We start from the raw sequence: 27,884 nt of genomic DNA, 5'->3' as shown, positions 1-27,884 counted from the left end.
GGAGGGGGAAGAACTCAATCAGTTCAGTACTGGAGTGGGATTACCGTAATTAATTGTTTTTTTTCATATAGCCAACTCTTGAGTAGATAATTAAATCTCCTCTACCACCAAACTTGAAATTACAGGAGAAGAAGGTGTAACACGAAAACCCACCTGGCCCCCTTTCCCATTTGACTGTGATGCTGAGGCACAGTGGACTTAGCCAAAAGAAGGGCTGTAGGAAAAAACGGGTAATCAATACCTAAGTCATCAAAGGTTGATTGTACTTGCAGGAGAATGGGTAACTTCCTCACCTAAAGCTGAAATAGCGCAGAGAAGCAGCATCCCATTTACCACTGGAGGGTCAACATGCGAATTCAATCATTTTCTTTTTTTGAAGAGTAAATACTCTTTTCCCAAGGAGAAAAACCATACTTAGCTATTGCACTACCAATAGGTCTAGTCACACTACAAACGCCTGTGTGTTTCTAGGATACCAGTGACTGCTGTTACTGAAAGTATCTCCAGCCACTCTCTTTGCTAGTGTTGCTAGCTTGGTCATTAGGATTTACCCAAGTGAACAGTATTAGTGATGGGTTAAAGAAGAGCCACCCATAGATAACAGTGGGTCAGTGACAGTCTGCACATCCTTTTTGGCAGGAGGAGTAACAGTGGAATCTTGCATGCCATTTGTTTGAAATTCAAATGAAATCCCTACATATGCACATGTGCACGTGTGCACACACACGCACATCATAGGGCTACCTGGGGAATGGGCAGAGTGACTAGGAATTAAGAATTGAGGGCTGCAGTTTAGATGACTGAGATTGGCATGCTCAGGTTGACCTGTCAGTGCTTTTCACACTGTGAAATGAACTAATGCCACAAAGAAAACATATGGTTATTTCATCTGCTTATCTGTCTGTTTATACTTTCAGCTGTCACTGAAAACAGGAGCACCATTCTTGGGACATAAAAAAAAGATACGGATCTTTTAGATAATCAATAGGTAAAATAACAAGTAAAAAAAAGCCAGCAGTAAGTGTGGCATCTATGGTATACAAAACAATCAAGGAAAATGCTCAAAGGAGTTATTGAGATAAAAATGAGGCCATCAAGGGAAGAGCAATAGCAATAAAAAAAGATAAAAGAAGAAATTTAACAAGAGACCAGATCTTCTTGAAAGAGTGGCCTTCCTAGGGTTGTCTACCTTTTGCTGTCTGATTATTCCCTTGTCCTTAGAAGACCAGGCCCAGAGCTGTAGAAGTCTCCACAGCTGGACTCTGCTTTCAGAAAGGGGATGATGTCCTGTGATACCCCACAGGACAATCATCCGCACCACAGATGACATCCTTCATTTTACCCTAAACAGATGAAACATTCCCTACAGTATCATTTAAGTCCCCACAAGCAGAGGCCTTGGAATGAGAAATGTGATGAGCAGTTGGATGGTTTTCACATCACAAGCATTATGTATGGTTAGATGGTGGTATGAGAAAAATATCTTGCATCCGGATGCCCTGTCCTCACAATTCCTGTCATACACAGGATCTGGATGTTTCTGAAGCCTCTTGAAGTTGGAGAAGTATTACAATAATTTTTGCACTGAGATAAACGTGGCACAATAGGAAGAGGCTACTGACAAACCTGTGTCACCTTATCTTACCCACAATGTTCCCTAAGGGTTCCCTTTATCTTCAAAACCTTGCACTCTGACGTGGTTTTAGGTCACATAGAAGGGACCACCTGCGTCACTCATCACTTCTCCTCCCAGCTCTCATGTGAGGCCCTTGACACATGTGTGCTCTTAACATCTGGGGCTGGAAAACTGTTACTGGATAAATATCACTGAACAAACCCCCAGACAATACTTCTATTCACGAAGGTGTCCTGGGGTTGCACCTATTCACACATGTGTGTGCATGCGTGCACAGATCCTCTTCCCCTGCCCTCATATCCATACACCTGATCATGCACTCCTGTGGAACACAGCTTGTTTGGATACAAGATAAAAAACTCTGCAGAAGCTGTTATTTTTAGAAGGCTGCTTATCTCTCCAGAATGCCAATTTTGGCTTGTCATTCATCTCAGAGCAAGCATGGTGTACCCTGTTTTGTATTTGAAGGGATCTGCGTCTTCAGTGAGGCTCAGAATGTGGCAACACTGGCAAACCCACTGAACTGACAGCACCCACATCCAGATTCAGACCAACTCCATGTGCATTTAGAGAGTGCCTTCTGTGTGCAGAGTAAGGTACCAGGTCCCTCTTTACGCGGGTCAAGTGCAAACAAGAAAAGACCTGGGTTGAATGTGGGATGTGTGTGTGTGCATGCACACGCTTGCCAATACATGGGGTTATATGAGTATTAATATTGAATGGAGAGTCTGGCTTTTTATTCATCAATTTTTCTTTCAGTCTAAATTGTATGACTGTGTAAGGGATGGGAGGAAAGAACATCTATTTTGGCAAGCTGTGGACAGCTCTCTCTTACTTTTGTCCTCTGGGGGCTTCCTTAGACAAAAGGAAAGGAAAGCAATGGGCTGGAGGGCCCCAGGGGTGAGGAACCCATCTCCCAAGCCTGCTACCACACCCTCCCCCCAGCGGGACCCACCTCCAGGCTGGCTTCACTGCTGGCTACTTCGGTGCATCTGACCCCCCCACCCCTCCCCACGTGAGGACCTGAGATTGGACGTGGATTTCTGCTCTCCACCAACTCTGCAGCAAGGGCCCTGCCAGAGGCGTCGCTTCCTGTCATCTCCTCTTCCTGCTCCCAAGTAGAGGCACCTAAACAGAGATTAGATTTCTGGTTTCAAGGCATATCAAACCAAGCACGCTGAATGAACATGAGTTAGTTAATTAGCTCGGTGTCTCTTCTTTACGATCCCTGGTCTGAAATGTTCCTTGATGGCAAAGTGACCAGGAGAGAGTTGATTTGCATCTTAAGACCTATGGGTAATGCTTCTGGAGTGGGGAGTTTTATTTAGCAACTGCTTGAACTTGTGTATGGGGTCGGGAAGGAGGTGGAGCTGACCCCAATCGGGCTGTCGGAGAGTGGGGTGTGGGTGGTGCCCACCGCCACGCTGACGCCCCGGGCCTCCATGAGGGCAGACAGGAGCTGCTGTTGCTGCTGGCGCAAGGTGTCGGCGATGAGCAGGGGCAGGGAATTGAAGCTGGCGGTGAGGTGTTCCAGCTTAGACTCCAGGCTGCCGATCTGTTTCTCCAGGTCTTCGCTCCGATCGTTGAGTTCTGTGATCAAGTCATACATGACATTCTGCATCTGTTTGGGGAGATGGAGAGGTGAGAGATGGGAAGACAACAGGTCATCACCGGGGAATCTGCGATGAGAAAAATGAGATACTCTGCCAGATGACGGTGGAAAGACCACTCTCCAGGGACCAGCTTCCACATCGGCTGCGTCTGCTCTGGCCAAGGACGGAGAAGCCGTTTACTTTCTTAAAGACATGGAGGCTCCTGGCACAGTGTTTTTTATGTTGTTCTTGTTTTATTACAAAAACAATGCATATCACCTACAAAAATACATATTAGAAAATAGGTAGGGTGGAAAAGCAGCAGCACTTCTGAAATAGAACAAGTCCCCAACGTGTCCTGTTTCTTCCTGCATCCAACCTCTCAGCTCACACAGCAGTGACACCTACTGATTAAAAAGAGACGGCTCTGAGGCAGGGAGTGCACAATGCGACAGGCTCATCCTTGGTAGGCCAGGGTTCAAGTGCATGTATGCTGCTCACTAACAGTGTGCTTTCCCTCAGGTCTCTTAAATGCTCTGAACCTTGGGCCTTACAAAATAGAAGTTAATAATAACTGCACATAGTAATGAAATCATTGCTCCGCCCCCCCCCCCCCCCCCTTACTTCTGACACCGCAGCCAAAATGTACGATTATCTGATGAAACTCACTCTGGCCTGGGTTGCAGTGAAAGGGAGCCGCCTTGCAGAGATTATAGTGCCTCTCCTGCCTGGTCAAGAATGGAGGGCGCCTCAACTTGGGACAGCCCTGAAGGGTCAGTCCACCTTGGGAACTGCCATGGGCCGGTCAAGGACTTTGTCTATTGTATCATGGTTCAGGCTATCTTTCTACCACGTTCTACCTGACTCTCCCTCTAACAGGTACGGTCCTGACACTGCCCCCCAGTAAACATCCTGCTCTCGTGCTATCTCCCAGTGTCCCAGGGACCCACCCATCACCAGTACTCACCCCATACACATCCCATGGCCAACAGTCTGACCTCCTCCAAACCTCCCCACAGAAGGAAAGGGTGGGACAAATTGAGAGAGTGGCACTGACATTCATATACTTCTGTGTTTAAAGCAGATGCTAGTGGGAAGCTCTGTGTAGCATACAGAGCTCCCAGCGGTGCTGTGTGATGACCTAGAGGGGTGGGATGGGGGCAGGGGGGAGACCTAAAGGGAGGGGATATATGTATGCATATGATTGATTCACGTTGCTCTACAGCAGAAATTAACACAACATTGTAAAGCAAGTAGACTCCAATTAAAAAAAAAAAAATCCCCTCCCCTCCCCCATGCCCTTGTTTATAAGGCACCTTGTCCGCACTCCACTCCTGACCCGCTAACCCTGCTCAGTGCTTTCCTTTCTTTGATGCTATCGTCTAATACACTAACTATCTGCTGTTTCTTTTGCATGTTGTTGCTGTCTGCCCTCTCCCACTGAAAGGAAATCCCCTCCAGGGCAGGGACCTTTGCCTGTTGTGTCCACTGACGTGTCCCAAGGACTTAAAATAGTATCTGGCACATACGAGATGCTCAGCTAACATTTTTTGATGAATAAATATTCACAGATGTGCCTAGCAAGGGGGTCTGTTGCACATGGTCAGCACCAAAAGCTGTTGGTAGGACTAGTGAATGAATGAAGTGCTGTCTCAGGGGAAAACCTCTGCCCTTCCATTCTTCAGCCAACGTAAAAGTTTAACTGATGGGAGAAGACCTCTTATACCACAAGTTATTTCCATATAACTAGAAGATTTCCCCGTGTTTCCCGCTGAGACCTGAGTGGCTGAAGAAAAGGAGAGAAGAGTCCCGGGGGGGCCCAGCCCAGGGCCCACCTCTGGAGAGCAGGTGCTCAGGAAGTTTTTGTGAATGAACCCTGAACGAGGTCGTGAGAGAGGGAGAGCAAACATGGAGTACCTCCAGGGAACTGCAAATACGATACAACTTGAGAGGAATAAAGTCGTCTTCTAAACCAGGTCAGCAGAGTGCTGAACAAATGCAACTCACGCCTAGTGCTCCATCTTCTGCTCTAGCTCTGTTCTCTGCCAGTGCTCCTTATCTCCAGGAGAGGCCGTTCACTCAAGCTGTTCCCACCTGAAACCTGGGCACCAGCCTCTCCTGGCCCCCTCTCACCAGTACAAAGTCCTGCCCACTATACATCTAATGATCATTATATCAATGATCATTATATATCATTATATCACCTAACGATCATTCGATTGAAATGAAACCACTTTTGTTCCATTCACTACCCCCACGGTTCTGACTCTACGCCTATCAGGCAACTTTCTGGTTATAATTTGGCTTCCTGGGTTGGTCTGTAGGGACTTTATCAACATGACAGTCACATTTCTCCTTGCAAATTAACAAATGGCATTAGACTTGGGAGCAAGATTCTTGGAAGGCTTCAGGAACACATTGTTGGGTGTTTTTGTGGCTGCAAGGGCAGAGCCGGGTTTGCGGTTGCTTTGTACCCTCCAAGCCTCACCTGCAGGTACTGTGGCTCTGGTCATTTGCCAATGACGCTTTGATCCTATTTCACCTGAAATTTCAAGTTACTCCAGGAAGATTCATAAACCATGGGTGCAGGCAGGGGCCAAGGGTGTAGGAAGTGAGGCGAATGAAAAAAAGAGTTAGAGGTGGCAAAATGTGAGAAGCCAGAGAGGAGATAGGAGAAGGGGCGTTGAGAATGTAGTGATACCTTCCCAGGGTTTCCCTGGTGGCACACAGTAAAGAACCCACCTGCCAATGCAGGAGGTGCAGGAGATGCTGGCTCAATCCCTGGGTCGGGAAGATCCCCTGGAGGAGGAAATGGCAACCCACTCCAGTATTCCTGCCTGGGAGACCCCTTGAACAGAAGAGGCTGGCAGGCTAGAGTCCATGGAGTTGCACAGAGTTGGACATGACTGAGCAGCTAAGCATGCACGCACGACACCTTCCCACCAGGAAATTGGCTGCAGCCCCAGAAGGAATGAGGCAGCTGTGACTTCTGCAGGGCAGGACTCTACTGTGGCCCTCTCAGAGGAGAGGCTGTTTAGGGGCGGCAGTGCTTCCTTTATTAATTAACATTCACAGAAGTTCCTCAAGGTGCATGTTCTTCCCGGAATGTACAAAACTGCAAATGGATTTGCCTGCAGGGGCACCCTGATGAGCTCTGGACTGAGTCTGGGCCCTGGGGTCCCAGCCCCAGCATGGCAACTCGCCAACAGACCGAACTTGGGATGGTCTCTTTGTTCCTTGGGATCTTGGTTTCCTCATCTAGATTTCTAATCAGCACTACCAGGTGCAGAACCATTATAGTTTTTGGAGCATTTTCACAGATATCACCTTATCTGATCAGTTGAGCCTCAGATGTGGGGAAGGAGTTTTACATTTCAATGGAAGACACTGAAGCTAGGTATAAAGAGCCCCAGCACACACACCCCTCCTCGGCCCCCCAGCTCTGCCACCCTACAAGAGAGCTCTTCCATAGAGCAAGTGATATTTGGAGGCCACATGCTCTTTTCTTGATCTCAAGAGGACCACAGGACAGGAGTGGGAAGTGGTGAGCTGGGTGGACGAAGCACAGAGAGAAAAGGAGAGAACACCGTGTTATTATTGTCTCCCCTGTTTTGTTGCTTGGCGACAAGATGCCAGGCGGGAATGCGGACCAGTGTGAAAGATGCTAGGCTGCTGCCAAGACCTTGGCTGAGCCTCCTGGGAGGAAAGATGGAGCGTGGCAGAGTTCACACCACCCCTGCAGTCCAGCAGACACCTTCCCTTAACCCTTTCCCCCACACCCTTTCTTTCCAGTTATTGATGGTTTAGCTTCCCCACCCAGTTTCTGTGAGCCTCTTTCCAGTTCATGGAGTTTGCTTTACCCAGCCTGCTCTGCAGGGCCCCCATCTCTGTGATAGGCAGTGACTGACAATGAAGAAATGCAGGCTTGAAAGCCCAGGGTGTCCACTATTTCCAGGAGAACTCCAGCCACAGAGGCAGAAATACGGCTACTTGTTAAAGAAATATCTTGGGGCTTGGTGACCATTCCTGCATCCCCCAGCAATGTTTGCCTTACCTGACCCTCCTCTGGCCTCAGCTGATTGGTCCGAGGGTGAACATGTGACCCAAACTGGCCAGTAATCTCATCCCTTCTGAGAATTTAGAATTAAGACCAATAGGAGGTCAGTCAATTTGTCTTTGTCTGTGGCTAGAACTAGAACATGGACTTTCTGGATAGGGGCCTCCCATGGAGACAAGGGGCATAGAAAGTTGTTAGGAGATGGGGGAGAGGAAGAAAGAGAGAACTGATGCAAGCGCTTGAACACGAGAGAGAAGAGAGGGTGGGCACCTATTTCCTGGGGTGAAGTTCACTTCTAGTTAGCTCCTTCCTGAAGTCTAACCACATGCCTGCCCTGAGGTTCTGCCTGGAATGAGACCCTTGTATTCTTAAACACCTACATTTTTAAACCTACTTCCAAAGGGTTTCTGACACTAGAAGCCAAGAGTATTGAGCAACGCACGCTTGACCCTGCTGAGGGGTTCCCTTCTGCATTTGGGCATTCCATTCACATTCTTGCCTCCTCCAGGCTCACAGGAAACAGTCTACCTCACCACCCCCTGCAAAGACAAACAGGCCTGTGGGCTTCGCCCAACCCATGCCAGCCACACATTCCCTGATGAAAGTCCTCCCAAGCTTGGGAGATCCTTTCTCTGGCCTGATGCCTTCATTGAACAAGGCACTGCACGCGGCCCAGGAACCGGCAATTTCTCTGATTACACCCTCTTTTCAAAGGGGTTTAATTTGCCTGAGGGAGTTTCTCTTGCTTACTCAGGGAACGTGTTCTGCGATAATTGACATCTGCTGGAATGTTCTGCCAGCCTGGCCCTGGGCTATACACTTGACATACAATTTTTATCAAGAGGCAATGAGGAGGAGGAGCTGAGGAGGGGAGGTCCTTTCTTCAGTGGCACCTACACTCAGCTCTGCCAGCGGTGCAGCCTCCGATCCTTTCACTCCAGAGATTCCCCAAAGGAGCGAGTTCCTCTACAGTATTTGCGGCAGTTCAGGGCCAGAAATGCAGGACGACTGTGGGGCTCTGAAAGCAGGGCTCTCTTCTTTGGCATCTTTGTGAGGTAGAAAGAAATGCACCTCCCCCTGCTCCTGACTGGGGGCCAGAAAAGCTTGAGTTGTAAGGACTGAAGGATGCAGGAAAATGAGCTTACAATTATAACCACAAATCAGAAGGCTCCTTCTAGGTGTGACCTAGACAAGCAGCATCGCCATCATCACCATTTGGTCTTGTCAGCGTGCTTCCCCCTCTGCAAACTCAGCATACAGCTAATCAAGCGACACACTAAATGGACTTAGCAGGTCAGCCCATCGGTTCCCAGCAGAGCCCGACCTGAGTGATGGAACTGAAGGAACACATGCCAGGTTTTCAAAGTCAATAACACACACTAGTAGCTTGCAAATGTCAAGAACTTGAACCCAGATTATTTTTTAAGGAAGGAGGAAGTGGCCTTAACTTTCCTGGTCCTGCTCTGTGCAGTTTAGCCATGGCACTTCTTTACAGCCACACCTAAGGAGATGAAAGGCCAGCATCTGAGAACCCTTTGTGAGGTCTTTGGATTCCACCACTCACCTTGGAAAGGTCCACCAGGGTGTTGGCTTGGTCACTCAGCTTCCTCTGCTCCATCTTGACGCTCCTCAGTCTGTGGGAAAGAGTCGAAAGAGCCACACTCTTCAAGCGCATGCTGGGTTCACCCCACAGCTGATTCCACATCCATGTCAATTCATCTGGTTTTGAAACCCAGCCCAGGACCTTAAACATGGGTGACAACTGACCAGAATCAAGGGCTTGGCAGGTCCCCAAGAAAGCAAACTCATCTCCATGGATGCTTGCCTCTAGTCACTGTAGCTTGCCCACCACTCTCAGATCATGTCCCAGCTTCCAAGCCTTTATCAAGGCTGTGCCTTCCACCTTGAAGGTCTTATGCTCAGCCTTTCAACGTTTCCCGAAACTTCCAGGTCAGACTAAATGTTTTCATCCTCTACTTTTAAAACTCCACTATAATTTTTAAAATACTTAGCTTATAGAAAGCACTGATCACAGTTTGCTCTGCTTCCAGTTGTAATGTGATGTATGTGTGCGTATGTAGACTGTGAGAGCTCCCTGAGGCTCTTATCTAGTTTTTACCTTCCATGGCAACCTGTCCAATGTCTGGCAGGGGCAGGTGCAATAAATGAATAAACAGACTGATCTGGATCCAGTTCACCACCCCCTGTGCTTGCTGAGTGGAACAGAATAGCTCTCTCCCGCTCCTCTAAGCGTGTGAGCGGACGCCGGCGGGGCTCGGGGCCCACCGCTCCTCGTTCGGCGGCGCACTCACTGGTGGATAGCCTGCAGGAACTTCCTCTGGTGCTTCCTGACTTTGGCGTGGTCAATCTTCTTTAGCAGCTTTGTGTGTTTGTAGATTAGCCACGTTTCCCGAAGGACATTGGCTGCAGCATTCTTGATCTAAGGAAAAGCAAATAAACAGGTGACTATCAGGTGAGTTTTCCTAGCTTCACATGACACATGTTGGGGGGGGGGGCAGTTTGCCGATAGAGTCGATTTGGCAAGGAAATGAGTCTGCAATGATCTTTTTCCTTAATCAAATCGTGACCTCTTAGAAAGGATGATGAAAATTCATCTCTCATTAATCCTGTATTGGACACAGTAGACTGGAGGCTGAAGTTGAGGAGTGCCTCTTTCTCTTAATTATTCTGGGACTGCCTCGCCACTGCTGTTGCTATATTTAGATAGGCTGCCTTGCCGAGGCCTGGAGGCCTGGGGTACACTTTGAATAGATAAATATGTACCACTGCTGCCCTTGGATGCAGAGTTCCATGCTCTACATGGGATTTTTATTTAGTGCACATGGCACATTTCTTGGATTCAGAGAGTAAACAGCTTTCCTATCAGCTAGAGATTGTAGTTATTTAAAAATTGTTTAAAATTTAACTAAAATTTATTTTTTTTAATGTAAAGGTTACTTTCCACTTACAGTTATTACAAAACATCAGCTACACCCCCCATGCTGTCCTATTTGTCCCTGAGCCTGTCTTACACTCAGGCGTTTGTATCTCCCACTCCCCAGCTGCTATGTCACCCCTCCCGCCTCCCCCCTGGGAACCACTAATTTGTTCTCTTTATCTGTGAGTCTGCTTTTTTGTTGTTGTTATATTCACTAGTTTGTTGTCTTTTTTAGATTCCACGTGTAAGTGACATCATACGGTGTTTGTCTTTCTCTGACTTATTTCACTTCAGCTGCGGATTTTACAAGGCCTCCTTGAGGAAATCTTTCCCACCAAATGGAGCTCTAGGCATCAACAAGTCCATTGTTTCCTTTCCCAAATGGCCCAAAACAGTTACACTGCAACTTTACATATAATTGGCATAAAACTGACATCATTTCCAAGAAGGGTCTGCAAATCAGTGAAGATATTTTGGTGTGAAACCAGAGCTGCTTCCTTCCGCAGGCTGGCTCCTTCTCTGCACTGCAATCACACATTTCCACATATGACGCTGTCATCTGTTGACATGGAAACCACTGATATCATCCAGCTCACGATGGAACTGAGACATATCAATGGCATCCAGATGGCAGGGGACAAAGTTTTAATCCAAACACAGACATCTTCAGCAATTAGTAACAAGAGCAAGAGGAAACATTTTTTATTAAGCACAAGCTAAACAGATTTTTGATGAACTGTTCCCATTTCTATCAGCCATGCACATTGGCACAGGCCCACAGGCCCAGGGCCTGGAAGTAAGTAGGCCAGCCTAGTAGAAATCAGGTTACTAGCCAGAAAAGATTTTAATAAAATTGGAGAGTACAGGCCTGCTTCTTCAGACTGACATCAACAGATGGGACGTTGTTAAAATACTGAGACGTGTGGGAAGGCTTAGGAAACATTGTTTTGTAGGCTGATAACTTTTGTGTGTGTGTTTAAAAAATTTATTACGAAGGCTGGATTATATTTTTCACTGGCGCTGAAGCGATGTTATAAAAGAACAGCTAGGTCTTCTCAGAAATGTCTAAGTGACATAAATACTGCTTTTCTGCTCAGTAAAAATCTACCATGAAAATGGTTTTAAATGACTTAATTGCCCACCTCTGGCACTTTCGTGCCTGAGAGGAAGCAGGTGGTGGTGAGTGGAAGCTGGGAACGGTGAGTGTCCAGGTGAGGAGGGGGGAAGACGAGGTGGGGGTCACCACGGGGGTTCTGTTCAGGGGCTACAGTGGGTGTCACCTCCTGGCAAAAGAGGCAGCATAGCAGGGAGGGCCTCTCTGTGGAGGGCCTCCTCTCGCCACCCGCCCGTAGGGAGAGGGCAACTTGACAGGTGGTTTCTTCAGTTTTCCGAGGCGTGTAGCCTCCTTGGACAGCCTCCCAGAAGAATAGGAGGGAAAAGCCTGCCCCAGCATTTAGGGTGACTGGCAGCGCCCCAGTTATTCAAGTCTCATCCCTGGAACATTGATAAAGGCATGGAACATCAGCGTGGATGAGCCCCTGACCACAGTCTCTGTGTTGGTGGGGAACCGGTACTGGAAACTGGAAAAGCTGCAGGTAAATCCTTGTTCTGCCAGTTTAGGAGTAAGTGCTTAATTATCCACAAGATGGGAAAAGTGAATCCTTACCTTAAGGGTTGTTTTCAGGCCCCTAGGAGGCAATTACCATCGTGCTGATGGTGCTAAGGCTGAACATTTACCGGGCGCCAGATTACATATGTGCAAATGCATTTAATCTTCACAACAGCCCCGTCAGGCAGGCATTCATGTTATCCCCATTTTACAGATGGAGAAGTGGAGACACAGACCAAGACCCTAAAGTTATAAATGGCAAACTGAGTCAATTTGAATTTAAGTGTCATAGCAACTATAAAGCACCATGAAGATGTTAGTTATCATCATCTGGCCCACGTCCCCACTGAGACTATGAGGAAATGGCAGTTCCAGAGATAGGATGTGAGGATCAGAATCCCACAGCTAGCTAATGGCAGAGTCAAAACAAGAGCCAGGTCCAAAAAGAGCAGAAGGTTTTCGTGTGGTCTGAAGAAAGACCTGACGAGATGTCATCGCTACGCAAACAAAATTATTTCCTGTTTTCCAGGATCAAGGAACTGGAAAGGACATTAGATGTGTTTTTAATCATCACGGCCCTCACTTAGCAATATGCCAGAGCAGGGAGTCCAGGTCCTGCCCTTAACTTCAGCCCAAATATAAGGTACTAAAACCACAGCACAGCCTGGGTCGCTGAGCGAAGCAGTCACAGCGCCTTTATGGGTTTGAACAGGAGGCCCCCACGTATTCGGGAAAGCGATGTTAAATGCGAGCCTTGGTGCTGACTCTGAATTAATTGTCAGCAAACAGCCTGGCACAAAGCTAAGTAGATCAATATCTGCAAGAGAAAAAGAAATAGGCTTTTAACTGCACTGTGCTTTCCCGAGTCGACAGTAAATGCTATTGTGACCAGGTTCTCCCTCCAATTCACCTGGCTGATTGCTTTGGGCATCACTGGGGTGGGAAATGGTAGAGGTCATGTGCACCTCCTGGGATTCACTGAGCTTCACAGGGTTCTCAAGCACTGTTTCATGATGGGGGTTTGGGTGCCTACTGAGCGCTCCTGATGGGCAGGGCATCAGGGCCCAAAGATACTCTTGAGGGTGAGAGTGGGTGGGTCAGGGAACTGGGAAGATCTGGGTAAGCTTGGCCATGATCTGATGGACTCAGGAATAGTTAGAAGAGGGCTGTTTGTGCACGAAGACTGGCTATTCCATCCCCTAAATCTGTAGCACATGAGCTAATTGTTTCTGTGGGTCCATTCATTCTCTCCCCAAAACTGTGTGCCAAAGAAACGGCTCAGAGACTTATATACTTCAGGGAGGGCTCAAAGATTCATGGGCCTGGGCAAGAAAGTCGTCCAGCTAAGATCTTGCATACAGCACCGACAGCTAACATCCACTGAGTGCTTACTATGCGCCTGGCTCTGTGCTCAACACTTTATGTTTATGTTGCTCCACTGGCCCTTGGAAAAACCTCACAAGGGGATGATCACCTTCACTTCGGACCAGTTGGGAAAGCTCTCTGTGACTCAGTTTTCTCATTCATTCCTTCCCAGATCATTTACTGCAGCCCAAAGATGGGGCTGACACTGTTCTAGGAAGTAAGAATCCTAGGCACAAACCAATAACCTTTCTGCCCTCAGGGAACTTCTAATCCTGTGGGGCCAGCATACCCTGTAGCTGCAGCATAGAAGGGTGCTACAGAGTAAGTTCTGACCTGTGAAACGGGATTGCAGGGTTGATTCAATGAGAATGCACTTCAAACACTTAGCACAGAGCCTGGTTGCCCGGCACCTTGGTACCTGGTGCCTTGCTGATGCTCTTCCCCCGCAACAAATGTCAGCTTCTTCCTCCACCTCCAGCGAAAGAAAACACAGAGCACATATGTCTGTTCTTTGAGCTCTTGGCTGTATTATACATGTCCATGACTTGCTCTGGCCACCTCTCTGCAGGGTAATCTGTTCCTCTGTTTTATGCGGGAGAGGGGCTGGTTGTTGCAGGAGGAACATGGGAGGCAGGAGGAGAAGCACTCTTCTTGCCGGCCTCCCCATGCTTCCAGCAGCCACAGGGAGTGCTGGGAGAGTGATTCCCAGGAGCCCTGTTGGTGGGGCCCCCAGAGAAGAACTATTAGCATACCCACAAGGCTGCCAGCACTCCACCCCAGGGAGAGGGTGTTTGTACCTGGAGGATAGAGAAGTGGGAAAGGAGGAAAGGAGGAGGGCAGATCAGACCTGGCAAGAAGGTGTGACTTGGACAACTTCAAGAAGTTCTAGAGGTTGAACGTAGATGAATAAATCTGAACGGATGGTAATATCCCAGTCTGAGAGCCCTCAGGTCCGGCCTGTCTTCAGATGCTCCACTGAAGTTGTCCGGGATGCTCGGACGTCCCCTCTTCTCCATCTGCCTCCCCGACTCTCCACCCCACCCCAACACTGCCTGCTGGCTTCCTGCGGCTGCCATCTCTTTCCTTTCCCTGCTTACACTTACCCTGCCTCTTCCCCATCTTACTCCACCTTTCCTTTTCAGGCTCCTCTGCCTGCCTCGCCCAGAAGCCCTCAGTGAACACTAAGAAATGGGGGCTCCTGTGGCCGGCAGGACACTGGGGCTGCGAGCAGGCAGGGCTGTGCTTCCATGTCCAGAGCTGCAGTCTGGTCTCTCCCCAGAGCAACACGGTCCTGAATCTGTGGATTCAGCAGGCTAGTTCCGTAATGCTATTAGTGTGATGCTCAGCTTGTTTGGAGGTACACTGGCTTTTTCTTCCAGCAGACCTGGGACCCTCACCTCTATTCTGAATTCCAAGGAACCAACTGTTCTGGGAAACCCACTGGGTTATGGCTGGAGAGCTGCCTACCAGCCTGAAAACAAACAGCAGCCCTGGCTGGGACCCAGCTCACTGCATATGGCTGGGGGGCCCCCTCGCCTATCTCTGGGCCTGAGAAGCTCATCCCTAAGAACCTTCCAGCTCAAAAATTCAATGTTCCTATGACTATTGTTAAAAAAAAAAAAAAAACTGTACCCAATCTGTCTGAGACAGAACTTTAGTGGGTGATATAACTTATAATTCCCTTCTGGGGACAATTAGCATTCCTGATAACTGCTCAATTGATTATCTGACTAATTCTTAAAAGATTAAGACCTGTTCTGGGAATCCACTCGTGGGTCCTACCGGGTGTCAGCCAGGAATCTAGCGTCCTTTAGCCAGACTTTCTGTACCCAGTATAACAATGACTACTATTGTTTCTTCCGATAGAAGACCCCTTCTCTGAGTAAACCTTTGAATTAGCCTGCTGGAAAAAAAAAACAAAACATTTTTTACCCAGCAGGATTGTGATAAAACTATGACACGTGCTTTAATTAAAGAAAAGTTTCCTTTAGCACTGATCAGTAGGTTCTGGGCGGCTGAGAAAGGTTTTTGAGCAGGTTGGTGGCATGTGCAGAGCTAAGTCTCATCATCTAAGAAGAGTCACAAGGATAAAGTACAGGATGACTTGGGCAAGGGAGGTCCAGGTGAGATGAGAAGGTAGCAAGCAACTGAAATGGCACAAGACTGAGATGGTGGCTGAAAGTATGGTGCCCAGAGGACCTGGAGAGGCTGGTTTGGCCAGGTGGAATCAGACTCTGAAGCTGTTTGGACCCCTGTGGGTACCAGAGCAGAGAGGAGTCAGCGATGCTGCTAAATTTTCAGACCTGGAGACTGGAAGAATGACGATGTCATTAATAGGAAAGTCGGGAGAAGACACTAGTGTTAGGGAGGTACAGGTTTGGTTTTTGTCTTACCCACTGATTGCAGGGGGAAATGTACTTGGATGAAGTATCTGAGGCAGGAACCCTTCGCGGAAAGAATGAAGAGATAACAGTCCTCAGCCGGTGGCACCACACCATGGAGGTGTCTGCAGATTTGACGCGGAGAGTGGGCGTGGCAAACAGAGCACCTCCTGGTACCTCTTAAGCCAAGTGTGTACGTCGGCAGCTACCTTGCTCTTTAGAAGGGAGAGGTGCTCTTTGAGGACAGGCAGCAAGTATGTGGGCAAGGACTGCCTCCTATTCATCTCGGTGTCCCCAGAACATGGGACGTGGTATCCAGCTGCAATGGATGTGTTTCGTCGCATAAAACAGAGACACAGGGATGTGTAGCGTTGCGTGGGAGAAAAGATGAGGATCTAGTATCTTTTTCATAGTCTCTCTGTGTGTAATTTACATATACATTATCTAGTAGCCCAGAGGTTAGCAGTAAATTGTAATTCGAGATTAACAGTGGCGGTAACACTGCAAAGTCCATGTGGGAAGATCTGACTGCGTTAAATACAGAAATGGTGTTGCTGCCAGGGTTGACAAGTTATACAAGTGAGAGACAAAAGTCATGCGACTCAGAAAACCAGAGTTTGGACCCTGTGCTATCAGACCACCACCCTACCTCCCCCTGCCTCCCTGGCAAATAATTGAATAAAAATAGTGTGACTCTAATGGTAAAAAGGCTGGGCTGAAGCCTTTATTACAAATAAAGACTAGAACAATTTGAATATTTTCACGATTAATAGGTTAGAATTCCTCTTTTTTAGTATTTTGCTTAGATGTTTGAAGAATTAAGGCTGCATGTACTTGTAAGAGATGGCTTTTATCTATTAAATCTGCTAATTGTCCACTCCTGGGAGGTTTGCAATTATGCCCCAGTGAGCTCCTCCCACGATCGGATCTTTCTCTGTGAATTCACTGAGATCTTATGAGTAGACTAAGCTTAGCATCTGTTTGACCCATGAGCCACTCCGTCTGGACACAGTGGGCCATTTGGAGAAGACGGAGGATGGATGAGGGAGGTATCACGGGGGAAGGAAGGTCCGCTTCTCTGAAATCAGGTGAAGGGGAGCTGCAGCCAGAGCAGGCCAAGCTCACAGCCCGTGTCCTTTCAATTAAGGTTACATAAAAGAACCTTTCCAGTCTTGCCAGCTTTGAGAATCCTCTCTGTGTGAGAACCATCCCTTTCGTGTTGGTTGTTTCTCTGGGAAAGAGATATTAGACATTAAAGGACCATTTCAACAGATTTAAGTGTTCTCAGGCAAGTGAGATGTTATTCGATTAAAAAGGTGCCTTGTACTCATAGACGGGCAATAAATATTTGTTGATTTGGTTTTCAGTCCTACTTTTCAAAAAATAAGTAGATTTGAGGAGGATTTTAGAGACTATGTTTGAAAGAAAGACTGAAATTAGCCACCACAACCTCATCTTTTACAATCATAGCACAGAAAAATTGTTTATTTTCTTGTCATAGGAGGGAGCTGGCTTTCTTCAACTTTATTTTCCTCTAGTGTCTGATGCAAACCGTGAAAAATGGAGAGGACAAAGGGATAACACGAAATACAAAGTATATCCTTGGTTTCAAATGCAAATAGAATAAACAGAGAGGCTGTCAATGCCTGTGCGCTAAGAAACAGCTTCTGAGAAGGTTTTGGGGGCCAAATACCCTTGTCCTTGACTCCTGCACTACATTGTTCCAGGAGAATAGAGGGAAGTATATTTGCGGCTCAGATGGTAAAGAATCTGCAATGCAGAAGACCTGGGTTCGATTCCTGGGTCGGGAAGATCTCCTGGAGAAGGGAATAGCTACCCACTCCAGTATGCTTGCCTGGAGAGTCCCCATAGACAGAGGAGCCTGGCAGGCCATAGTCCCTGGGGTAGCAAAGAGTCAGACACAACTGGGCAATACTTTTTCTCCCCAGTAGCTTTGATAATTTGCTCAACTCCTAGCATGACTTCTACACGCATAGTAGGGGCTGAAGGAAAGCAGCTGGGCTGCAGGGCCCTGGATGGAACCCGGCTGGCCTACCACTGGGTACAGCCCTCACCACTGCCATCTGGATGCTACAAATCGTGCTCCCTTTTGTACCACGGACAGCTCAGTGCCATGATGTGCATACGTAACCACCTGTATGTCAACCACAGAAGAATATCTGCCTGTACGTTTTCTTTGTAACATCTTTTAAACGGCTTGTTAAAGAATCCAATACATGTAATCAAAGACCAAACAATCAAACACCATGAAGAATTCTGCTGAGAAACTGGAGAGGCCTTGGCAGCTTCCCCCTCCCCCACTGCCTCCCTCCTGAGCGCACTCACCCTCTATCACTCTCCCTCTCTTTCTTTTCCCCTCCCTTCCTGCCTTTGTCTCTATTTCGAACACATTTTTACTGTGCCACAACATTCATCACTGAATATTTTCTCCGGCTTTCAAAAACCCCAATCAAAATCTGGCTGCTCATGGGTCTCCCAGCTCCACTTAAATCCTAAATGAGAAAGACTCGCTAGGGTGGCCGAGACCCCAGCACAGGTTTTTGCTTCTCTCTCACTTTGGAAAGAGGAGAGTTTTTTGCAGGAAACCATATTCCTGACCTTCGTTCAGCCTGCAGCTCTAAAGAATTTTCCATAAAAGCTGTCATTAAATAAACAGCTCCTGCCTTGCTCATTTGGCCTGCTCTTATCCTGGAAGGCTTGTTTCTGTCTCTTCTAAAGGGACCTTTTCTTTTCTGACAAGTCAGGGGGATGTCAGATTTTTAGCAGCTAAATGATCTCCCCCATTCCTGCTTAATCAGTTTTTAACCCTCCTTACCCACTTTCCTAAGGGCACATGGGAGAAATATTATTTGGAAAACCCAAAAGGGAAAAATTGGATGTTGATATTTTGATGAACATTATTTAGGAGTGATTGTCTGTAATGATTTTTTTTAGGGGTTGAATTTAGATACATTTCCAATATCATTTTAAAGAGTTTCTACTGCCCTTGCTAATGAGAATCATGAAAATATTTAAGCAGAAACCAAAACATCTCATGGTGGGTGATTTACTTGGTACCGTTAGGCAAGAGAGTAGGTTACACCATTGTAGGCTATAGATTTAATTATCAGGGAAATTATTTGGTTGCCTGAACCATGCACGGTGATTTAAGAAGACAGGAGCCTGTAGCACTGAGGCATGTGGCCATTCTGCACCAGCTGTTTGCATGTGTCCGGGGCTCCCTCAGCCCTCCACTGAGAGATGCAGCCCTACCCTGTTGTGGCTACATTCTGACTAGCTCCCAGGTGGGTCTTAGGTCCCCCTTTAAGACATGGGCAGTGGCGTTTTACCCGTTTGGTGAGCTGAGTGTCCATCATGAAGTTGTGAACGTGCTTCTCCGCTTTGGTGAGTTCCAGCTTCCGGGCCACCACGGCCACCACCAAGGCAGTGCAGCCGGCACCCTGTGGCGGGGGGAGGGGGGGGGGCAAGAGGACCGGGGAGAGAGCACATCATTAATGAAGCAGGGCTCATGCATAAGACTCCACGTGCCCCGGGCCCACAGAGGGGTTCTGGGGGTGGGGTGGAGACCTGAGCTCTGGCTAGTCAAGGCCAAGTCACAAAACCCAGCAGAACCCTGATCCCCACACCCACGAAGGTGTTGACCTCTGGGACATGAGCCTTCCTAGAGCTGGCCACTTCCTCATAGAGCAGGGTACTCGATGGGGCTGAGGCTTGGGGTCATATAAAATACTGGACAAGCGCTCGGTCACCTGCCAAGCTAAGCAGGGAAGACAGAAAATCCAGCACACGTGCGCCCTCTGCCTCACCCATACCCCAGCCCCACTGCCAGTCTAGAGCACGGGGGGCTGGGGAGGGCAGGAGGGAAGCCAGCCAGCCAGGCAGTCTGGACAGATCATCTGCTGGTGGTGGACAGTTTTCCTGAAAATGATCTAATGAAGAGGCAAAGCATCTCCCCTCCCCCCGAGACTGCTTTCCAGGGCAACCCCGGTTGGATAGAGTCTATGCGCTCAATGACTGCGCTTGCTCCTCAGTTGGGTCTTTTCACAGGAGTTCTAGCCTATGACTCAGCACAAGATATCAGTTCCTTCTTGCTTTCACCAGGAGGCTCCAGAATTCACCATCTTGCAGAGATTTTAAAGATGACAACAATATATCTGCCTCAACCCAGGATTTTAAAGGAATGCGCAGAAGGCGCTCAGTATTTTCCAGGGCAGTGTTCCTACTCTGCTCTGGAAGGTCTATTCCAGGGGAGCCCCGGGAGGGTGAATAATAGAGGCAGGTTCCTGAAGACTCAGTTTCTCTCTCCTAATTCTCTGGGCACATGCTTGACTGTCTGAGAAATGAGCAGACAGGGACTCCTCCCAATATTCTCCAGAAGGACTTTGAAGTCCTCTTTGCTGTGCATCTTGAGTTGGGGGACAGGCTGGGGGGTGCCGGGGATGGCAAGAGAGAACCGCCTGCTTCTCCTGCAGGCAGCGGTGATAGCCCTGCCCTCGCCTGGTTCTTGGAAGAGAGCACATGCCTCTTGGGGACCATTGCCTCTCTCTTGCATGTGGGGCCCTGCACTGCCCTGACCTCTACTCATGGAAAGATGATGAGTTCAGGAAAGTCAGCAGTCTAATGCTCTGGATGCCAAACAGTAATTATAGGTGCCACTGAGCTCAGTTTAGCAATTGAGATCCCAGGATTCAAGGAATCCATCAAGAACTTTGGGACTCATGCAGTCTAACAATGTGTAGGAAGTCACAAAGACTTTTTTCAAAGGTACTATCTTCTGTGTCAGAGTTGAGCAGCATGCATATGACAGATCAGCCCCCTACTCTCTCCCTCATAACTGCTTTCTTTCCTTTGCCACAGATTGGCAAAGGCTAGCCAGTGTGAGGTTTGGGCAAAGCTGAAGTTGGCAATGTTTTTCCCTAGCTTTTTTAGAAGGGTTCTCATGAAAACAATCTCCTGTTTCTTGGTACATTTGGTCAGCGACCCATTTCTAGCACAATCACCTGAAAAGAACGGAGTCTGTGTGAACCTTCCTCTTTCTGACCTCATTTTCCTTTCTTGTTCAGGGACAGCCCTGTTTTCTTGGCACCTGTGACTTGCAGGAGACTCTGTGCCCAGTTTTCAAAGGATAGGTATGGGCAGTTGGACAGCCTGGTCTGTAGGTGTCATCAATTAAGCCAGGCCTCTAAAAGCAAAAAATAGCTTAAAAAGCTCTTCTAGCAGGAAGATGTGTGATCCATTTCCCCTCAACCAGACCCACTCTTTTGTATGGAGTTCCAAAAGTACTTTGGGCTAAACGCCCAAAAAGCGGGATATATCATAGCGTTAAAAACAGAACATCAGATGTATAGGGTTCTTCCCTGACTCCAGGCTCCCTAATCTCCCTGGGTCCAGAGAAACTCTGCTTAAATCATCCCTGAGAGCTGGGGGCAGAATTAGCCTGAAGGAGTCTCCTTGCTTGTCATGTCACCTGGGGAATTTCATTAAAGCAATCAACCATCCACAATCCCAAAGTTTCAGGTGCTAGACGGATTGCTCCAAGGTTCCTGCCACGGCTTACAACGGAGCCTGCTGAATGCAGAGGGGTTCTAAAGAGAAGCTAGAGTGATCTAATTATTAAGGAACCACCTATCTTATATGATTAAGACACATTTCTGCATGGAGGCAGGAGGTTGGACTAGATGACATTTCTCAGTTTCCTTCAACTTAAAGAGGTCCAGACTTCCTTGTGGATATTTCCCAGAAGGATGCTTTGTTCTTAACCTGTAATTCTAACTCGAATAGATAGCAGTGGATACTTTCAACTTCGCTTTTCTTTTAGAAAAAATCCATCATCTGGATGGGTTAGGGAAGTAGCCATTAATGAAACCTAATCTGGTCATTCCCATTAAGGAGCAACCTTGCAAAGATGGGGTCAGACACCAGCAACCTTCAGAAAGTGGTGTGCAAGGTGCTGAAATCCAGACTGGTCCTCTCCTGTGTGTGTGAGAGAGAAAGAAAGAGAGGGAGGGAGGAAGGGAGAGGGAGAAGGGAGAAGGAAGGAAGGAAGGAAGGAAGGGAAGAGGGAAGATGGAGAGAGAGAGTTGGAGCAGAGACTGAGATAGGCGACAAGTTGTGCTGCCTCCTCAACAGCGTGGGACAGAGAGCAGAAGAGGAAAAGAAGTGAAAATAGGAAAGAAAATAGAAAGGAACAGGGAAGAGGGATGGGCTCAAGGGAACTGGGTGGAAGGCAGGAAGAACAAGGAGCCTGACTTGGGTCAGAAGTTAATGTCAACTTTGGCTCTTTAGGGGAAATGAAGGAAATAAAGACAGCAGGATCCCCTCTCACCTCCTGCTGTCTTTACTTTTAAGCGGTATAACGATTACTTCAGGCTTCCCTGATCGCTCACTCCAGTATTCTCGGGCTTCCCTTGTGGCTCAGCTGGTAAAGAATCCACCTGCAATGCGGGCGACCTGGGTTTGATCCCTGGGTTGGGAAGATCCCCTGGAGAAGGGAAAGGCTACCCACTCCAGTATTCTGGCCTGGAGAATCCCATGGACTATATAGTCCACAGGGTTGCAAAGAGTCGGATACGACTGAGCAGCGACTTTCACTTTCCCTTCACTTCACTTTCAATGATTACTTCTGCTTTTTTGGGGACAATGGGCCTTTTTACTTGGGTGAGTTTATCAGCCAGATAGGGCCATGTTAACAGTTTAAGAAGGCTCACGCGATGTGGCAGGGATGTGGGTTGATTTCAAGAGACAAAGTGCCAAGGCCGTGGCTGATTTGGGCATGTGAGCACTCCTGCTCTCCCAGCTGTCCTCACGTGGAACCTCAGAAATCGCTGGTGGGCAGAGGGGGAATTCGAGGAGAGGACAGAGTGGGACCGAAGAGGGTAAGCAGCTGCTGGTGTGACTTCCACTGGATCAGACTGTGGAGCAAATCCATGACTCAGAGTTCTGCCTTCAGAGGTGCCAAGTCCTGAATCCCGGTCGACACTAACTGGATTCCCTGGATCTTCTCTATCCAACACTATTTCCATGGGAGAGTGGTGGGAGGGGATAGGGTCCTCTAATGAGGTCGTACTTTCCAAGGTACATAGTGAGCAGGAGCGCAGGAGTGAACAGAGAAAGGAGTGGCTGGCCTGGGGTCAACACGCCTAACTCATCCATGGATTTGGACCCAAATCAGAGGCCCAGTCTCCTTCACACTGGTCCTCCCACTTCTTGTTTCCAAGAAACAGTTTCCAGCTGGAAAACCTTAGACTCTCGAAAAATAAGTATCCCAAGGGGAAGAGTATGAGGTGTTCTTAACTAAAGAAGCATAAAATAAAATAAAACATAAATGAAAGTGACAAATGGAGGAGGGAAGCCTGGAGGATTTACAGTTGGATTCTGTTTCTGCAACAGATTCCATGTAACAACTAAAATAACATCAATTGGTTTGAAACCAAGGTGTTTCAGGGAGAAGCTCATCTTCTAAAACTGACATTAAGCAGATGTCTTGCTGAGCCCTCTCCTTTACCTCCTCCCCAAATGACTCAATTTGTGCCACCTTTTACTTCATCATCCCTTTCCTTTTGCAGTTCAAAGAAGCCTCTTGCATGAAATCTTGGGGGAAAAGCTCAGTGTCCCCAGAACATATCCTGGAATCTTTTGTCTATTTGTCCCTAACTCCTGAAGGGTCCACAGAGTGGGTCCAGCTCTGTTGTTCAGCCGCTCAGTTGTGTCCAATGCTTTGCAACCCCATGAACTGCAGCATGCCGGGTTTCCGGGTCCTTCACCATCATCACTCAGAGATTGCTCAAACTCGCATCCATTGAGTCGGTGATGCCATCTAATCATCTCATCCTCTGTCGTCCCCTTCTCCTCTTGCCTTCAATCTTTCCCTGCATCAGGGTCTTTCCTAATGAGTCCAGCTTTAGAAAATGTATATTGAAATGGGATTTCTACCAATCAGTCTTGGGGTCCCAAAAGTCTTCCAGATGACTGCAGAGCCAGAAAGCCTTCCGAGGCCCATTCTGGATACTAAATATTGTCAGCTTTCTCTCTGCCTTATAACTGTCATCATAAAATTCTTTATGGAAAGATGCTGGACTTTGATATATCTGCTTTAGTGGGTGAAATCTCTCAAACACACCAGGCCTGTGCCAACAATGTCAAGTTGTTCAGACAATTATATACCCTGCTTAATGGTTGATAATTACACCGTTACTGGGATTGCCAAGAGAAAACAATGATTAAGACTATTTACAGCCTGCACACACAAATTCTTCCTTTCCCTTCCCGCTAGGCCTTGCCTTGGCCTGCGTCGTATCCATGGTAACCAAACAGGAAGCCCTACCTTTCGTAAAGGCACTTCCAATAATAATCAGGAGAGGTACAAAATGTTGGGAGACTGGGGGATGGGAGGAACGGATTCTCAGCCATGTGAAACCCTGGAAAGAAGTGACTCAGCTAGAGAAGTCCCATTTGTAAGAAAAAAAATGCCACCAGGGTTCCTCACTGTGGCTGACCCCAGAGGGAGGCAGCTGATTTTAATTTGGGTAAAAACACAAGTGGAGGGAAGCTCCCTGTCCCTGTGTATAGACAGGTATCTATGCAGCAGGGTTGATGCAGAGAGAGAAGATGAAAGGCAGGTGCTATATTGTTAATACAGGGGGTGGGTATCAGTTCCTCCTCACTCGTTTATTCTCTCCACTTTGATCACACCTTTCTCCTCAAGGAACAAACACTTTCTTCCAAGCAGCTGCTGAAGCCCCTGGAGCAAAAGCAGGTGTGAAGACCACACCCAAGGAGAAGGCAGGGAGGGGCCAGGGTCCGGCTGGCCCACCGCCCAGCTACGCTGGAGCAGAAGCCCAGAGATGCAGGAGTGAGGAAGCCAGGGAAATGATGGCTCCCAGGCTCTGGCTTCTTGGCCGGGGCATAGCACCATGCTGAGAGGGAGAATGGCTAGTATTTAAAAATAACGGAGGCTCCCAGCAGGGCCGTTCACCTATCAGCAGCTGGGCTCCGTGAAGGCCAGACTGAGAGCTGGTTCTGAGGCACATAGCTGGCGCCCCAGGAGCAGCTCAGAGACAGGAAAGCTTTGGTCTTTGGGCGGCATTTCATTCTTTTCTGGAAGGAAGACTCATTCCCTGGTTTCCTGGTGACAGCTGGAGCTGTGCCAGGCAGACTCCTACCAACCAACAGGAGGTATTTGTTCTGAGCCCTTACACTCACCCATGGTTTATCCCAAGCCCGGCGCTAAGCCGCCTGTCATTAACTCCTGCCCAGGACCCACTAATAACAGCCTGCCCTGGGTTTCGGTCAAAAAAGGAGAGGACGGCGTCCAGTCGTGACATGGCAGCGCCGGAGCCCTCCTGACCCGCGGCCCAGGCCTCTGACCCCACGGCCTCCGCTGCTCTGAGCAACTGGCTGCTGTCAGTCTCAGGAGGCCTCCATGCTAGTGAGGCGCTAAACCCCTGCCCACTGCGGGATGGAGTCATTTCCTTTCCAGAAGGAGGGTCTTTTGTTTCCTCCTGGAGAAATGGGGGTGATGGCTGAAATCTGAGGGAGCCCTGGAAGGCTTTTGATGACAGGGGTGCAGAGAGGACTCCTCGGGGTGGGCTGCCGTGACCCAGCAATGAGACCTAGGAATAAGCTTCGGGCCTCCGGTCCCGCCCCCCCCCCCACCGCCATCTCCACCAACACCTCCCCAGCCCGCTGCAACACACAGCCTTAGATTCCTGCATCTTCTCTGACCCTCAGTTTCCTCTTCTGAAAAGAGGACCCTGCATGTTTACTCTGTGCTCTGGGAAGGAGGTCAAAGGGCCCGGTTTTCTGTCCTGGTCAGAAAGCAAGGAGAGAGGCAAGAAGCTGGGGACGCTGAGGACTTGCCAGCCCTGAAGGCAGGTGCAGCTCCCTGTTGTTGACAGAGCGGTTAACATAAGCACTGCGGTCTACCCTCATCAGCAGCCAGGGAGGAGGGCGGAGCAGGCCTCCCGTCTGCACTTCCTACTGGAGAATGCTGAGGTCCAGCAGGCTAAGTGCCCTGCCTGGGTCCACACTGAGGTCCAGCTATGGGCATTCAGACTCTGGTCTGAAACTCCCTACCCACTGCCCTCCCATGCTCCATACTGTGCAGCCATGTGATGGGCACGAGTGTGTGGCAGGCTGGGGATGGCAGGGTAATGGGGCAGGAAAAATACAGCTTAGAAGGAGGCAGCACAGCTGCTGGGCACCTGGGGAGGGATGGGGATGCTGCCACAGGCTAGCCGGCTGCCAGCACGGGGAGGGAACTGGCACTCGGAGCTCAGCACCTCAACACTTGGACGCAGAAGCCAAGAGCTGGCCCAGGGCCATGTCATCAAACTGGGACCAAACCAGTGGCCAACCCAGCCTAGGCCCTAGGTCTCTCATGGTCAGCTCAGAGCACTTGCCCCCGTGAGTTCTAGCTACACTTTATCAGATGTGGCGCTTAGGTCTGTGGGGCCCAGGGCACTGGAAAGAGGACAATTAACTGCAGGCCCTGATGGGAGTGGAGGGTAAGACCCATGGCCAGCTTCACCCAGCCCATTCCTAGGGGGTCTGTGAGTAGAGCGTTAACTATTCGGGAGCCAGGACCTCTTCCTATCTCAGAAAAGGAAATGAAAACGCAAGAAGCTGTACAGATGTCACATCTGCCTTTCTACGTGCGCAGGCACACATGCTGGCCTGTTAACCAGCAGCTGGCCCTGCGCCCAGACAAGGCAGGCCCCCTGCACCTGCCGTAAAGGGATCGCTCCTAGCGGCATTCTACGGGTGAGGAAGGGTAATGGGTGGCGGCAGATACTCACCATGATGCCCGTGAGAAGACAGACACCCTTCCCACAGTACGTGTGGGGCACCATGTCCCCATAACCAATGGAAAGGAATGTGATAGAGATGAGCCACATGGCACCCAGAAAGTTACTAGTTACGTCCTGCTGGTCATGGTACCTGCCGAGGAAGGGGTGGGAAGACAGGAGTTAGTCAGCGCAACTGCCATTCCTGGGTTCTGAGCATACCTGGACAAAGAAGGACATTTTGCTGAGGCAGAGAGAGCAGCGATAGCGGCACACAGATCTCTCCAGGAGATGGACGCTGTTGAGGCTCTGCCCACCCAGGTCCTGCCTGCAGCTCTCTGTCCATCCCCCCCAACCCCCCACCACGAGCTTGGTCCCGGCAGTAAAATGTTTTGTCATGATTTGCACCATATTGCAGACGTCCTTTTTGGTAAAATAGCTTTGGATGAAATCATGCAGTAATAAAATTTAGATTTTCCCTTCCAAGCTGACAGTCTAAATGTATGTGGATGTGATTAATCTGAAATCACAAGCTCCTGAACAGGGAAAATGTCAAAAAAAATCACCAAACGCATTTAGCAATTTCCCGTTAAGAAGGTTGACGGAGCCCAAAGACTGGCACCTCCCTGGTGTCTGGAGGGAGGCTGCGGCAGCTGGGGTTCTTCGGACCTGTTTCCAGGGAAGTTTCCAGAGTCTTCGTGGAGGCATGGCCTCCTCTTCTGAGCTGGATGGAGGCTCGTGGCTGTCCTGCCCTGGGAGGAACTAGCTGGAAACATATCCCCACCATTCCCTCTGCCCAATACCCGTTCCACCCCATCCCTCACCTCCCTCCCTTCATCTCCAAACACCAAGGCTCGCTGTGTGCCAGGCTTTGTGTCAAGTACTGAAACAGAGAGATGAACAGGATACAAGCTCTGCCCTTAGGCTTCTCCGCCCAGGGGAAGGGCCCATTTTAAGCATGTAGACATTTGAGGAAGAGTAAGGATGAGGCACCTGGAGGGCAAGAGGGAAAGGACAGTGATCTTGACCCCGATGTAGGAGGGTAGGTCAGAGGCTGGAGTTTTCCTGGCAGACCAGGGGAAGGGTGTTCTGGGCAGAGGGAACAGTGCCTTTGTGAAAAGCTAGGGCCCAACATGAGTGCAGCAGGTGGGCCTGGCTGTACCTGGGGTGGCAGGGCAGATGAACGAAGGTGGGTGTTTTTCTCAAAATGTTCTCTAACAGGATAAGCCTGAATGACACGGACATCACTCCTGGATAAACTCTTAGCATCAGCCTCTTGGAGTCCAGTGGACGGGAAAAGTGAGATATGGCCAGGGCGACCAAACCACCCTGGTTGGATAGAGCGGAAAGCCATTTAGGAGCCTTAATCCATAGAACGGAGTTACCAACAAGGCTTACATGACATGCTTGGGACAGGGCTGAGTACAGGAGACCCTCAGAAAGTATTCGCTGCTACTGTCAGCGCTCTCCATGTCCCCCACAGGGCCGGGAGCCCAGTGGG

The 27,884-nt window shown here is 48.8% G+C and overlaps 1 protein-coding gene across 3 annotated transcripts in view; it reads right to left on the bottom strand.

The window, feature by feature from the left end:
* The window catches only part of KCNN3 (potassium calcium-activated channel subfamily N member 3), a 170,851-nt gene that overhangs the window by 5,255 nt on the left and 137,712 nt on the right, over window positions 1-27,884 (bottom strand). The window contains exons 4-10 of one of the 3 annotated variants that reach the window (XM_052638200.1): window positions 26,396-26,537; window positions 18,929-19,039; window positions 9,598-9,725; window positions 8,850-8,919; window positions 3,012-3,257; window positions 2,660-2,764; window positions 154-214 (exon numbers count right to left, since the gene is read on the bottom strand). In XM_052638200.1, coding sequence (XP_052494160.1) covers window positions 2,732-2,764; window positions 3,012-3,257; window positions 8,850-8,919; window positions 9,598-9,725; window positions 18,929-19,039; window positions 26,396-26,537 — 730 coding nt within the window. In that variant the 3' untranslated portion in view covers window positions 154-214; window positions 2,660-2,731. Of the gene's footprint in view, window positions 1-153; window positions 215-2,659; window positions 2,765-2,810; window positions 3,258-8,849; window positions 8,920-9,597; window positions 9,726-18,928; window positions 19,040-26,395; window positions 26,538-27,884 lie in introns of those variants that run through there. The other 2 variants (XM_052638201.1, XM_052638199.1) reach the window with 2 other exon arrangements.

This window comes from Budorcas taxicolor, chromosome 3, assembly GCF_023091745.1.
Source record: "Budorcas taxicolor isolate Tak-1 chromosome 3, Takin1.1, whole genome shotgun sequence".
Classification (NCBI taxonomy): Eukaryota; Metazoa; Chordata; class Mammalia; order Artiodactyla; family Bovidae; genus Budorcas; species Budorcas taxicolor.
This window is presented reverse-complemented; position numbering and strand designations above follow the sequence as displayed.